A 15,879-nucleotide genomic window follows, 5' to 3' on the forward strand; every position below is an offset into this window, starting at 1 on the left:
GGCCGAGGGTATGGGGGATTGAGGCTACTTTGATTGGCCGGCCCCACATCTGGTTTTTATCAGCCTTGGGCCCACTTTGGGGACCAGTTGCTCATTAACAGACCATGTGTACATGGCTTAGATAAACTGTAAGCCCGGCCCAGGCGCTGTAGTGCTCTCCAGCCCGCGCACACAGAGGCACATTATTTTGCCCTGGCAGCCCACGCTCTGCTGTGGTTTCTTACATAAGGGAGGCCCTTGTGCCGAGACTGCCGACTTGCCTCAGCGCTGCCATTTCACACCATCTCTTTTCTGCCGCAGTCATTGGCGGCTCTGTCCCATTCCTGCCTCACACTAAAACTAGTGGAGGAGGGGTGTCTTCTAGACCTTTCGGAGTTTCCATCTCCCCTACCCCCACTCCCAATCATGGGGATCCAGAGGCCCGTTCTCCAGGTGATCCTTAAGATACTTTCAAGGATGACAACCTGGTAAGAAGAGCTCTTTGGTGTGTTGTTTGAGGAGACTTTCAGAGACATTGGAATTTGGAGCTTCTCTGCTAAGCTATAAACCAGCCGCTGCCATCAAATCTCATTCCAAACTCAATTTTGGCACCAGCCAAAGATCCTTGCCCAGGGCATTTAAAAACTAAGCTTCTCAAACTCTCCATGAAGAGTCAGTGCTTTTTCTCTGTTTTAATTTCTCTTTAAATGTTTTAAATTCAATTTGTTACGTAGCCTTACTTCGGTTCTCTACTCTGTTCAATAAGATGAGTCTATTAATCACATGTTTGGATGTTGTGGCAATGTCACATTGGCCCCAAAAGTTTCTTAGGACCCTTCTAATACTTCTCTGGTCTCTGGTGAGTAATTAACAGTTTGGGCTATGGGACAATAATTTGAGTAGCTCTGGCTTAAAGGATTATTCTGGGAGACTCTGTACCTTTTTTTTTTTTTCCTCTGAATATGGTTTAGTTCTTGACTCTGCAAGGATTCTTACGTGCTTGCTTAAATGTCAAGTAGTACATGTTTCCAGCTGTCTCTTCCTCACCTTAGAATCAAAGCTTTATTTCCAAAGATTTTACTCTTGTCAGAGGTTACCTGTATGTATATATTCATGTGTGGTTCTGAATTCTTTTTTTTTTTTAACTTTTTTTTTTTAATAGAGGCATGTTTTATTTATTTATTTGTTTGTTTGTTTGGTTTATACATGCACTGGGTACAGTCAGAAGCGCGGGAGGGTGAGAGAATTCACCAGAGCCAGAGCAGGGAGCAGAGCAGGCAGAAGAACCGAAGTACACTGCTGAGGGGAGCAGCGGGCAGCAGGAGAGGTCTGCGCGCCATGTGGGACCCTCCTCCGGTGGCCGGGGAGCAGCTGGGGATCGAACCGGCGCCACAGAGGCCGCGGGCAGCTTCGCAAGCCAGCGCTCAACCGCTGCGCCACCGGGGAGGCCCTGAATTCTTTTTTTTAGGACATCTTCTGGAGAGCTCCCCAAGGGATTACTGTGTCCATCTTATGTATCCCCCGCATGTAGCATAGGACTTGACCATAGGAGACGGTGTGAGATGTGTCTGTTGCATGGCTAGTTAAATGGTTTTTATTTTCAGTTGCCCTAAAAATGTTTTAGTATTTTTTTAATAAGAAAAAAAAAGGATAGGAAAAGGAAAACAGCATACACCAACCTGATTGAACAATTGATGCTTTTCAAGGCAAAGGAAATGAAATGGTGGAAAGAAAAGCAAAACAGACTTAGTTCAAGAGCCTTGCTAGGTACCACTTAAATGTATCTGTTACTAAGCTAAAATCTTCACCCATCCTGTGTTTAAAGGGCATGAAGTTCTGATTGCTGATAGTTTTAAGAAGGGGTTATACACTAAGATTTAAAGGAAAGCTCAGTATTTCAAGAAAGGTTGTGAGGGGTGGGGAATGGATGAGTTATAAGACATTTCCTACCCAGTTTGCAAAGGTCCTACTGACTTTTTTTTTTAAATAGAGGCATGTTTTGTTTGTTTGTTTGTTTGTTTGTTTGTTTGTTTATACATGCACTGGGTACAGTCAGAAGCGCGGGAGGGTGAGAGAATTCACCAGAGCCAGAGCAGGGAGCAGAGCAGGCAGAAGGACCGAAGGACACTGCTGAGGGGAGCAGCGGGCGGCAGGAGAGGTCTGCGCGCCATGTGGGACCCTCCTCCGGTGGCCGGGGAGCAGCCGGGGATCGAACCGGCGCGGCAGAGGCCGCGGGCAGCTTCACAACCCAGCGCTCAACCACTGCACCACCGGGGAAGCCCCCTACTGACTTTTGGTGATGCGTTCCACCGTGGAAAGACTCATAAGACGGTCTGAAAACATTCCTACACAGGAGGGTAAATCTAAAGGTTTACTCAGAGCTTTGGGAATAAGATTTGGGTCAGAGTCATTTTTTCATAGGAACAGAAAACAAGAGGCTGGGAATTCTAGGTAACTGTCATCTGTGGGGAACTGAACTTCTGCAGAAACAGTGGAATACTTTCAGTGTATTTTTTTCAAGCTTTGCTTTTTTTCTAGCTAAACCTGCAAAGATACCTTGTCTTTGGGGTGCATAAGGTTTTTGGTGTGACTTTGATAATGGAGAAGAGGATGTTTTGAATGAGAATCAGCTTTCCTAGTGCTCAGTGCCTACATTAATAAAAGGGAGTAAATTAACACATTAATAATGCACTTTGGGGCCTCCCCGGTGGCGCAGCAGTTGAGCGCTGGGTTGCGAAGCTGCCGGCGACCTCTGCGGTGCCCTTTCGATCCCCGGCTGCTCCCCGGCCACTGGAGGAGGGTCCCACATGGCGCGCAGACCTCTCCTGCCGCCCGCTGCTCCCCTCAGCAGTGTACTTCCGTCCTTCTGCCTGCTCTGCTCCCCACTCTGGCTCTGGTGAATTCTCTCACCCTCCCGTGCTTCTGACTGTACCCAGTGCATGTATAAACAAAGAAACAAAGAAACAAACAAATAAATAAAAAAAAAAAAAAAACATGCCTCTATAAAAAAAAAAAAAATAATGCACTTTGAAGAGAGGACTTTTGAGCACATTGATAGGTACATTTGTAAGGACTACTTACATGTCTCTGATACTAACCTAAATTCCTCACCCAGCTTTACTGCTTTCCTACTTAATCCTGCTTTTGCTGATTCTGTGAGTCTATCCAAACATCGGGGAGTCTGACCAAGAAGTATGTTAATCAGAAGGGTTGAAAACATACTGTAGTGGCAGGTCATTGAGAATTAATTTCCTGATGACCTTTTAGGAAACCTCCCACAAGAAAATGTGCCTTAGGTAATGAGACTATTTTCTCTCAGATAACATAGGAAAGAAGTGGTTGGATGTCACCCTAATAAAGGGATTGAGATTTTTAGTCTTTACGCTGTGATTGTGGGAGAATTGGGGTGTGGATGTGGAAGATACACAACTACATTAAGACCTGTTAAAGCCCTTAGAGGAGGTAATTTAAGTTTCAAAGAAAAAGTACCTGAGATTAATTGAAATTGGAGACTACTTTTCAAGTACTTTCAAACACAAAGACCCTGTATGGTCCACGGTCCAATTGAATGTTACTCCTTGAAGGCCAAGGAGCAATGTGTTGGGAAGGGCCCTGAATCAAGCTTGATGCTTTGAACACTGTTTCTGAGCACTTCAAAGAGAGCTATTCAGTGGGAGAGGATATGACCCACGTGGCCGGGATGCAGTATTGAGACCCATGGGTAGTTTGATTGAAAAGCCTTTTCATCTCAGCATGAAGAAGATGCTTATAAGGGACAGAAACCTAACCCCTGACAGGGATGTGCTGATGAAAGGTCGATGCCAGTATCACTTTCTTGGCATGGGGAGACCAAACCAAGACAGTCGGAAAGCTTAATCTATGTGGGTTACTGAGGAGAAATGAGGATCAGGAGGCTCGTTTGACGATAGAATTGACCAACTGTGGGGCATGAATGAAGGGAAGAGATTTGTATGAATTCTGAGGAGCCGTGCCGGTAAGGGAGGAGTTGAGAGTTCTCTAAGAAAAGCAGCTAGGCCAGGTCATGGATCAGGGAGGACCCACATGGACATTTAATCCGAGCAGGAGTCCAATTATAAAAGGAAAAAATGTAGATATCAAAAAAAAGGTAATAGAAGAAAGGTCTTGATCCTCTGGTAACTATTTTTCTAGCTAAGCAATTGAGAGGGTTCGTAGGACATTGAGATTGGCCAGACAATAAAAGTCCCTGAAAGAGAGACTTTCATTTCTAGGATCAGCTGGGATCAAAGATGGGATAGATAGACCTTGTCTAGGCTTGGAAAGAGCTTGTACACTGTAACTCTTGAATATATGTGAAGTGGACTTCACGTCGATTTTCTTTCTAGCAGTGGGTGGGAATACCACTGTGTCAATTAAAGGCATATTGCATAGAATCTTAAGTATTAGCCCATCTTCAAATTAAAATAGAAGCCTAAGTATAATAAAACCCAAGTGTCCTCTTTGCCTCAAATGAAATATAAAAAAGAGGTCAAAAGTAGAGACTATCAGGTTTAAGTTTTAACAAAAGCATTTTTGGAATAAGGAAAAACACTGTCTTTTGTCTTGAATTGTTACAGCCAATATTTTGCCTTTGTAAAAGAGACAGCCTCACTCATTTTATGGTGAGCTGCGTAAGGCCCCCGCATGGTAGTCTGTCCTTTTTACCAAAAGGTCTCAGCCAGATCTCCACAGGCTGATGGGACACCTGCTGTGTCAGCATATTTGTTACTCATTGGTCTTTCCTTCTGAGGGGCATTCTGAGGGATCTTTCACCATCCAGGATGCATTGTCATCTGACCATTATTGTCAAAAGACTGTTCCTTCTTCATAAAATACTGTGTCAAGTGTAAGAATCTTCCTTTTTGTAGCAGGAGGAATGAGGATACCTGAGTCATATCACCAGTGTCCATATTATGTAGCAGAATTCTCCAGGAAATATCTGGGAAAGAGAATGTTCTTGAGCACATTTTAATGGTGTTTGTAACTCTCTGGCCCTGGAACCATCCCCTTTGGGGAAAGAGAATGGGGAACTATTGGCCCTCACTCATCCCAGTGGTGCAAAACGAGCAACCCCTTCTGGCAGTTCGTGTCTGAGCAGAGGGTTGTGATTGAAATGGAGGCAGGACATCAACACCATGGACCCGTAATGATTCCTCCCCAGTGATGATCCAGAGATCCCCTTCCTGGACTCCAAGTGCCAGGGAAAGGTGTGTACCTTGAGATGGGGGTTGGGAAGGCACCTGGCACCTCATCTGCTGTGTAGTAAGTGCCCTGTAAATTACAGTTCACCTGTTTTCAGGATGGTGTGGTAAAACTCCTGAGCTAGGGAGTCAGAGCTGTGTTTGAATGCCACAGAAGAGTTGCTTATCTTCTCTGAACCTCAGAACTCCACGGTGATGGTGTTTCCCACCTTAAAGGATGGAGGCAAGGCTGCATGGTATAAACAAGAGCCAGTAGCTCACTGTAGATGCTCAGTGGGTGAGGCTGCCTCTCTTTTATTTCCTGGCCTTAACCTGTGTATGTCTGTATCTTACTAGCTTCTAAGGGGTTGATCAGTGCAGATCAGACATCACTGTTTATTTTTTTTAATGATTTATTTATGCATACAGAAACTGGGGTGAAAAGCCAGAGGTGGGGGTGGTGGTGAGGGGATTCACCAGAGAGAGTGGGGAGCAGAACAGGTAGATGTACTGAAATTCACTGCTGAGGGGAGCAACTGATGAGACAGGAGAGGTCTGCAACCATATGGGTTGCTCCCTGGCCAACGGGGATCGAACTGGTGCTGTAGTGGCTGGCAGTAGCTTGATAGCGCTGTCCTTAACCCCTGCGCCACCAGGGTGGCCCAGCCATTGCTGTTTAAATCAGAAATGGTATTAAATAAAGCTAATGTCTGTCAGAGTAAACACATCAGGCTTAATATTAGAAACTAGGACATTTATTTCCATAAAATCAACTCTGCTATAACATGTTCCTAACAATCGCCAGTTGTACAAAATCATGCAGTAAAAACCAAAGGCTTATGGGAGGGAAATGGGTTGGGGCAAAACCCAAAGAGAATTGTCAGTGACATACCAAAACATAGGAATCTAATACTGATGGTAGCACAGCTTTATATGTTAAGTGGTTGAGAAATACCCAACCCTACCATACACATGCTGCATTTCCACAGAAGACCTGAAGTTTGCTTGGTGAAGCAGGTGTTGGAAGGGTTGGAACTTGTGAGTCTTTTGGCAAAGTGGTGAAAGGCATGTCATCTGAAATTGGATGGGAGATGTAACACCTGATGTGCACGTGTGTATTGTATCACACTGCAAACTGAGGTAGCTGGTAGTTGCATGTGGATTTTGCATATACCTATGCAACTGCTTCAGCTCTGGGAAATTTTCTGCATCCATCTGTGTTTCTCTAAGACAAAATCATGCATAAGCAATCATAAAATTCACGCTGTGCTTATGTTGTCCTTCTTGCATCAGTCACATTGGAACAAATATGTGTTTTCAAAGCAAGTGTTTCAGCAGAACTCACTATGCTAGCTTTCCAGAAAAGGTCATCTTCCACAAGGCAGTACCAAAAGTAGAAGTAAATAAAATTAATGCAAAACATAAAGGCTCACAAGACCATTAAGATCTTTCATAAACTGCTAAGCATTATGTAAATATAAATCTTTACATCTTCATGTATCTATAGATAGAGTGGATGGATGGATGGATGGATGGATGGATGGATGGATGGATGGATAGATAGGTAGGTTATTGTATTCCAAGGAAGTGGAGTTATTGTCAGGCTGCACTGAGTGTGGAATGAGAGGAGTGGGAGGATGGGTGGTCCATGACTGTATTTTGTAGTGATTTTGCTTGTGGACTATCTCTTTGGATCATCTACCTGGCTGTTCTTCCGTTGGCATAGATGAGCCACCCTTTGCACCCCGATCTCATGTTAACTTAGACACAGACCTGACCTGAGTAACGCAGTCAATACACAAATAGTATGCTGTATTTCTTGGTTCACCTAGGCCTCTTTTAAAGATCCTCTGTGAGGGCCTCCCCTGGTGGCGCAGCGGTTGAGCGCTGGGCTGTGAAGCTGCCTGCAGCCTCTGCAGCGCCGGTTTGATCCCCGGCTGCTCCCCGGCCACCTGAGGGAGGGTCCCACATGGCGCGCAGACCTCTCCTGCCGCCCGCTGCTCCCCTCAGCAGTGTACTTCGGTCCTTCTGCCTGCTCTGCTCCCCGCTCTGGCTCTGGTGAATTCTCTCACCCACCCGCGCTTCTGACTATACCCAGTGCTTGTATAAATAAATAAAAAAAAAATAAAAAAAAATAAAGATCCTCTGTGAAAAATCCTATATTTTAAAAATAAATGTGATCATGAGTATATATGGTGCCAGGAGAACAGGGTTAGTCATATAATTTGTGACCTTATAAGGTAATGCTGGCTAAAAAGGCTGAAGGGTCCATAGATGAACTTTAGAAAGGACCATGAAAACCCAGAAATTGCCCACAAATTTTTGTGGGTCGGGACATCTTGAAAGGAAACAGCCCTCAGCTTTCATCACATTCCTAAAGGGACCTTTGACCTTGAAGTGGCCAGGAAACACTGATTTAGAAAAATCCATGGTAGAGTTATATGGGTCAAAGCACGATCTTTGGCATATCCTAATACATTGAGGCCACAAAGTGGGAGCTATTATATTTTTCTCAAGGAGCCCTCTTGGGACCTACCATCAGTGACAGCACAGAGCTGTTTGAACTCTTGGGTTGATCTCGCATGTCATCTTTCCTGTTTCCTCTAAAACTAGCCACATCGTTAGTGGAGGACTCCCTTCTAACATGGATTTGGTCCTTTTCGCTGTGTATCTCATGAGCTGCTTGACTTTATTTTTCAGATGGGAGCAGCGAGAGCTGCCCAATGGGCGTGTCTATTATGTTGACCACAACACCAAGACCACCACCTGGGAGCGGCCTCTTCCTCCAGGGTAAGACCTCTCCACCATGTGCTGCCATGGCCATGGCTTTATTCTGTTTCCTCCTTTCTCACCCCAATGCTTTCCTTCTTTTTTCTTCCCACTTTGCTTTTCCCCCTTCTTTCCACATGCTTTGTATTGGCCTTGGCAGATCGCCAGGAGTTTATGAAGTGGAATTCAGAGCGACCTTGGCTCTTAGGTACTGGAGGAACAGAGACTGGGCAAACCTTATGACCTGCTGGGGTCTCGGTGCCTGCAGTCATTTTATCTACAGAAAAATCCCGTGAGGGCAGGTTTCAGCCTATTTCTGCAGAGACAGAAAAGAACAGTGGTATTTATCTTGGGTCACATTATTGGTTTTCCTATTTGCTTCCCTTAATTCTGTTCTCATTTCTTAGAACATACGAGGATTTTTACAACATCTTCGGTGGGGGGAAGGGCATGAGGAAGCCAAGAGAGAACGGGTGTTGATGTATTTCACAGCACCCTGTGTCTTAACAGTTGCAGAAGGTCGTGTGCTTCTTGTTCAGCTGGGCCTGGTGAGACTGCAGCTAAGATCTCCAAACCCAGAGGATGAGTAAGGTTTCCAAGTGAGGGAAGAATGTCCAAGTTCAAGGAGAAGGGGTTTGTTTCCCTGTCTGCCAGGGACAGAAAGTTCTTTCCACATGTGTATCCCAGTCACTGAGCACTTTCAAAAGAAAATGTATCCTGCTCTCAGGAAAGAATCACCTCCCACTAAGCAGCCATGAAGCCCTGCATAAAATGTGAACACTTCTGCCTTCTAAACTTGTGGAGGGAAAGGGCGTCAGAGGGTGATGAGTATCAGGAGAACCCTGTGCTCTGTTCCGTTCAGATGTCAGGTGTATGCCAGGCAAATACCACCTAACCTTCTTGGCCTACAAATTTCCATGAATGGGCTGCTCTTAGTTTCAGTTTTCCAGTAAAATACTGCATTTTCCTTTTTCCCTTTGTTCTTCTGGAAATGAAACTCATAATCTGTCATCATTACTCTTCACTCTGTTCTCTACTTTGACTTTAAATCCAGGAAGTTTACCAAAGTTAAACCCTGGATTCTTAGAGAAAAATTAAACATTTGGAAATTATGGGAATATTTATATTATTATGGAAATTTTCATATATGTACAAAGTAGAGAAAATACCCATACACCCAAAACTTAGCTTTAATAATTATCAGCTTCTGGCCAATCTGGTTTCATCTCTGTCAGGGCTTAGCAGATAAAATCCTGTAGATAAAATCCAGGTTTTGTAAATTAAAGTTTTATTGGGACACAGCCACATTCATTTGTTTACTTATTGACCATGGCTGCTTTCATGCTCCATGGCAGTCGAGCAATCGTGAAAGAGACTCTGTGACCTACAATACCTAAAATATTTATTTTGTAGAAAATAATTTGCCAACCTCTGATTAGAGTTTTTGCCCAACCCTCTCCCACCCCAACCTAGATTACTTTGAGGCAAATCCCAGACATCATCTCATTTTATTCATGTTTGGGCATATATTTCTAAGAAAAATGTTCTCTTACTGAAAATAAAACCATCACATTGTTTTTTTTTTTTTAAGATTTATTTATTTTTATACAAGAGCTGGGGTACAGGCCAGAGATGTGGGGGGTGAGAGGACCCACCAGAGACAGAGCGGGAAACAGAACAGGCAGACGGACCGAAGTACACTGCTGAGGGGAGCAGCTGACGAGACAGGAGAGGTCTGTCCCGCCATGTGGGTTTCTCCCTGGCATGCCGGGAATTGAACTTGTGCTGCAGTGGCTGCGGATTGCTTCATAGGTTGCGTCTTAACCCCTGTGCCACCAGGGAGGCCCTAAAACCATCACATTGTTAACAGCATTTCCTTACTGTATCATCAAATACCGGGGTATCTCATGATTAATCGTTGATGTTTAGCATAGTGTGTGTTGCACACTTGTATTCTGGGTATACATAGCATGTGTATTGGAAGCTTCAGTAACTCTGTAAGGCTGCTGCCTCTTAACCTCTTTAACCTCTAGGTTGGGTTGGCCTGGACTTAGTGAACATTCAGATAGAATGTGAAAAGATTTAATGGCATCTTCTAAGGATGCCCAGAATTTACTTTTCTTAAATATTGAGCTGGGACATTAGATCCAGTTTCCTTATTTTAAGGATATTTTAATGTTTTCCTGAGAGGTGGCTCAGCTCTGCACCCCACTAGTTCTTCCTGAGTTCAAGGCAGGAACCCCTGGCTCTTTCTTCAACTATGTCAGAAAGACTGGCTGCTTAAAAGCATTTATTGCTATTTAAGGGGAGGAGCTCCCATCCATGGTGAGAGCAGTCTTGAAGTTCCACCTGGAGCCTTGATCTCAGCAGACCTAGTCATCAGGGAAGAAGATGGAGCCACAGAATTCACTTAATCACTACCACCTCTTCTGTCAGATTCTTAGAACATTTGTACAAGAACTTATCTTTTCTAGGAGCAAAACACATTGGACCAGGTAGCTAAGGGGGAATGTGCTAATCTGCTCTCTTAAGTGTCTCTTTGGGAGTGCTCAGACCAGAACTGAGCATTGAGAGTGATCGCCACTGAGCACAGGGCCAGGAAGGCCTACGGAGGGAGGCAACACAAACTGGGTCCTCAGGAAGGTCTGGACTGGAGTAAGAAAAGGATAGTACCTCCAATCTAGGTTGGAGGAACAGTGGAGGCACCTCATTCCCATGGGAATGTAAAGGATGTGTTTAGGGAATGATATATAGAGCAGCCTTGCTGGAAGGGAAGGTTTAAGGGGAAAAGGATGTGCAGAGGGAGTCCAGCACAACCCTGAGGGCAGTGTAGGTGCCTGCTTAATCCAAGGAGTGTGAAAGGCTGGCTCGACTTCCAGACACAGCTCTGTTTTAATGTATTGCAATTCTGTGTCAGATTTCATCTGAAATCAAGGGCGGGGTCATGTGACTTAGAAGTGTGAAATTCACTAGTGCAGAGAACTCCTAGTTAAACATGTGCACTGAACATGTCTTTGTTTCCATTCCTTCCTGAAAACCCACCTAGGTGGCAACAAAGGTATAAAGTACAAACCCTCAGTGGTTAAGGAATAGAAGAGGAGAAATGGCATATGGGAGCTGTTAAACAAAGCTTAGTTGCTGATAGGTAAATTGTAGAATTGAGAAAGCTGAAATCTCAGGCTACAGTGAGGTGTCCATCAGGAAGCCAGGCAGCCTCCACCATGGAGCCCTGAAAACATCAGCGGTTGGAGATGCGCAGTGTCGTGTGTATGTGTGTATGTGTGTGTGTGTGTGTGTGTGTGTGTGAGAGAGAGAGAGAGAGAGAGAGAGAGAAAGAGAGAGAGAGTGAGATGAGACAGTTCAGTTTAAAATTTGTGCAGGGAGCAGTCAGATTCTTGGGTTGTAGTCAACCATCATTCTCATTCTTCTGCCACTGTGTATGCACACTCATTTCCATCTTCCATTCCCCAGTCCCCCCCTCCACCCACCCACACATACACAGCCACATGACTGCTGTTGGCCTGAGAAGATCCTTTGAGAACAGAACCAGCCTGGCAGACATTAGCTGAAGACTGGGATGGAGCTCAGAAAAAGGGATTAAGCAGGGATGCTGTCCCCAGGCTAACGATTGGAGAATTTATTTTTGCTGGGAAAATTCACCAGTTGAAGAAAAGAGAACTACAGATTGTGATATTTGGGAATCTTCTAGTGAGACAGCTGAGTGAAGCCACTAGTCAGCTGGCCCCCACCTGGGTACACAGAACTTCCAGCCAGTGTTTCAGCCATTGACTTAAATACCAGTGAACAGCCAAGGACCAAGCAGATGGAGAGAAAAGGACTTGGTAAAAACAATAGAGGGAGCTGGGAAAAAAAAACCAACAACAACAAAATTTGTAAAAGTAAAATCAAATTATAATTCATATCCTCAAAGATTTGGGAACAAACATGGCATTTATACAAGAGCAGGAGACCATGAGACAGGAGGTTCAAAAAACAAGAAAAACCAAGAGCTTTTTGAAATTATGTTTTGATAGCAGAAAAGTAAAATATTCAGTCCCTGTTAACAATAAGATAACGTTGGAAGTAAGAAAAGTAGATTAATTCCTCAAGAAAGACCAAAAAAAGAAAAAAGATAGGAAATTATCAAAAAAAAGAAGAAAAGGAAATTGTCAGAACTGAAGGATCTAGCATTTGCCCAACCCAGGCAATGAAAGCAGACCCACCCCAAGGCACATCCTGATAGAATTTTGAAATGACTAGAGGACATGTCAGAAGTGTCCAGAAGAAATAAACAGGGCAGGTAACATAGATCAGGAATCAAGAATACCATCCTTCTTCTCAACAGCAACTCAGAGTCAGAACATTCAGAATTCTGATGGAAAATTATTTCCTATTTAGAAACCAACTTTTCGTCATTTTTAACAACTCAAGTATGAGGATTAGGGGGAAAAAGGCATCTTCAGATATGTACAAGCTTTCAAAAAAATTGTTTCATGCAGCCTTTCTCATGAGATGCAGGAAACTCAATTCAGAACAGAAGCTCAATTCAGGGGCCAAAAGAATTCCCCAGAGGAAGACAACTCCTCCAGAAAGTGGAGCAGGCCTGGAGGAACACTGTCCCTGTGAGAAAGGAAGGTGCTGGGAAAAAGGGGCCAAAAGATGAATAGATGACACCGAAGCCTCCTGTCCTCACAGAATCTGCCAGGTTAGATACAAGGCTTTGAAAAGCAAGCAGAATAAAATATGATTGTTCTTTGCTCAATGACAAAATTTTAGAAACTGGGATACTATTTAGCTGCAAAGAAAGATTTAAATGCTGCCATTTGTAGCAAAATAGAAAGAGCTTGAGGAAATTATGTGTAGTAAAGCAAATCGGAATAACAAAGACAAATATTGAACATTTACACAGTGTATGATTTGACAGTAAAATACTTTCAGTAATTAGTAGTCATTAATAACTAAAGCTAGGTTTTGAGGTTAAGAGAGAAAGGAGAGGGAGAAAAAGTTAAAGGGGTGTAAGGGATAGTGGCAGGGGGGAAAGTAAATCATTAAACTGAAAAAAAAAAGAAAAAGCAGATTAAATTAAAAAAAAGTAAAGGACCTCCCCTTGTGGCGCAGCAGTTGAGCTCTGGGCTGCGAAGCTGCCTGCAGCCTCTGCAGTGCCGGTTCGATCCCCGGCCGCTGGCGAGGGTCCCACATGGCGTGACAGACCTCTCCTGCCGTGCCTGCTGCTCCCCTCAGCAGTGTATTTCATTGGCCCGCCTGTTCTGCTCCCGGCTCTGGCTCTGGTGAGTTCTCTCACCCTCCCGCGCTTTTGACTGTACCCAGTGCTTGTATAAATAAATAAATAAATCTTTAAAAAAAAAAAAAAAAAGCAAAACTGCATTAAAATATTCAACTATATACTGTTAATAAGAGACATAAATAAATGATGAGAACAGATGAGTGTGAAGTAAAAGAATGTCAGATTATCTGTCTGGAAAATCACTAGCCCTACGAAACCTCATGAAACCATAGAAATATCAAATTAATGTAAACTTTGACTAAAATTATTACTAAGGAGAAAAATGATAAATGTGTAGAAATGGTTAAAGTTATATTGACATTGTTGGGAGAACAGTATGTCATTATAAACTCTACACACTGATGTTTTATGGACTCTACCCCCACTTCCATGCCAAAGAGATCCTAGGCACCAAAGATTACAAATCCCATCATGCCACGAATCTGCACAATTTATGACTTCCTGAAGTGGGGGTTGCTGGGAACTAAGGGTGGAGTTAAGCAGCCTGCCTTGGTATATAACCAAATATATGGGCCTGTGCTTTCTTATTTTTGTTTTTGTTTTTTTTGTTTTTGTGTTTTTGCCTGTCTTTAGTGTGTTCTTGGGGGCCCAACCCAGACAGTGTTACTGGTAGAACACATTCACCATTCTCTCCCTGAATTACCCCTCATGCAGTCTCTCCCTGAATTACCCCTCTTTTCATTTCCCTTTGCAAATAAGACTTTTATTAACCTTTCTATGTGTGCCTGCAGTTGGGTCTTATTCTAAGTTGTTTTTTTTTTTTTTTTTTTTATAGAGGCATTTATTTATTTATTTACTTACTTACTTGTTTGTTTGTTTATACATGCACTGGGTACAGTCAGAAGTGCGGGAGGGTGAGAGAATTCACCAGAGCCAGAGCAGGGAGCAGAGCAGGCAGAAGGACCCAAGTACACTGCTGAGGGGAGCAGCGGGGGGCAGGAGAGGTCTGCGCGCCATGTGGGACCCTCCTCCAGTGGCCGGGGAGCAGCCGGGGATCGAACCGGCGCCGCAGAGGCTGCGGGCAGCTTCGCAACCCAGCGCTCAACCGCTGCGCCACCGGGGAGGCCCACTAAGTTTTTTTTTTTAAGTGTGCAGTGAGGACGCACACCTGGGCCATCCCGTTTCCTTTTGGGGTGATAACCCCAAACATGGTAGATTTAGCAATTCTATATTTAAGAAAAGTAAAGCTTAAAAAAATGTTGTATGAGTAAAGAAATATCTTGTAATACTCTGCAAATCATCACCCAAACTCTGAATATTGATTTAATGATGATTTTCTATATTGGGAGGAGAGAATGGATGAAATACAATAAATCCTCATCTTTGATAGTGGAAATTCACTGAGTAATCTCTAGTATGATAGAAAGCAAGACATAATGGAACAAGCATGTTATTCAGAAATAGGTCTATACACAGTAGAAAAAGCAGTCGAGTTGCAATTAGTTGCTTCTGGGTTTCCGAAATCAGCAGTGGAGAGGTACGGCAGGAGACACTTACTACTTTATATGCCCATTGTACTCTTTGTGTTTTAATGCTATATATGATTTCTTTGATAATGTAAAGAAATAAAAATCACTAGTTGAGAGGCATTAGGAGACAGATTGGGATGGTTCAAGATGATTGTGATCCTTTACTACTCACTAAGTGGTTTTATTTAACTCAAGGACTGTGGGCAGTCAGTTGAAGGTTTTGACTAGGAACATGATATGAGGGGTCGGTCTGGTCCGGTTGCCCCCTGGTAGTTGGTAGGAATGGGGAGATTAATTCAGGGATATTTGGACATAGAAATGGAAAGTCAAGGACAGGGAGACAACAACAGAAAAGAAGCCCTCAGGCTGGGTGGTTTACTGACGTCAGCAGGGAGGGAAGAGTTTGGAATGATGGTGTGGTTTCATCCAGGCTGGAGAACTGACAGAAACTAGGAAGGACCCAGGTTCATCAGGGAGCTGTGGTGTTGAGTTGATTCCAAAGTGACCCCAGGTCCTGAAGGCAACTTGAGACACACTCGGGGGACTAGGGACTGCATGAGGAGAGGCCATTTTTAGGGAGACTTTGTTCTGTGTATTTTATTTTATTTTATTTTTTTTAATAGAGGCATGTTTTATTTATTTGTTTGTTTGTTTGTTTATACATGCACTGGGTACAGTCAGAAGCGCGGGAGGGTGAGAGAATTCACCAGAGCCAGAACAGGGAGCAGAGCAGGCAGAAGGACCGAAGTACACTGCTGAGGGGAGCAGCGGGCAGCAGGAGAGGTCTGTGCGCCATGTGGGATTCTCCTCCGGTGGCCGGGGAGCAGCCGGGGATCAAACCGGCGCCGCAGAGGCTGCGGGCAGCTTCGCAACCCAGCGCTCAACCGCTGCGCCACCTGGGAGGCCCCCTATGTGTATTTTAGAACCCACTTGGGAAAGATCCCTTCCTCACTGAAGATAATATGAAGTCCTGCTGTTATTTGAATCAACTCTTCTTCTCTTGATCATGCAGCATGTTTTTACTGCCATCTTAGAACAGGATAATTTTGGTTGCAAATAACAAAAATTGGGATGCAGATTGGCTTAAATAACCAGGAGAATTTACTGGCTCATGTAACTGGAAATTCTAGACATAGATCCTAGTTTCAAGTGAAGCCTG

At 43.9% G+C, this 15,879-nt stretch overlaps 1 protein-coding gene across 1 annotated transcript in view; it reads left to right on the forward strand.

The window, feature by feature from the left end:
* The window catches only part of WWP2 (WW domain containing E3 ubiquitin protein ligase 2), a gene marked incomplete at its 3' end in the record, with an annotated part of 120,720 nt that overhangs the window by 85,687 nt on the left and 19,154 nt on the right, over nucleotides 1–15,879 (forward strand). Inside the window, exon 8 of the mRNA XM_084257197.1 lies at nucleotides 7,878–7,967. Coding sequence (XP_084113323.1) covers nucleotides 7,878–7,967 — 90 coding nt within the window. The remainder of the gene's footprint in view (nucleotides 1–7,877; nucleotides 7,968–15,879) is intronic.

Source organism: Talpa europaea, assembly GCF_964194135.1.
Source record: "Talpa europaea genome assembly, chromosome: 16".
Classification (NCBI taxonomy): domain Eukaryota; kingdom Metazoa; phylum Chordata; class Mammalia; order Eulipotyphla; family Talpidae; genus Talpa; species Talpa europaea.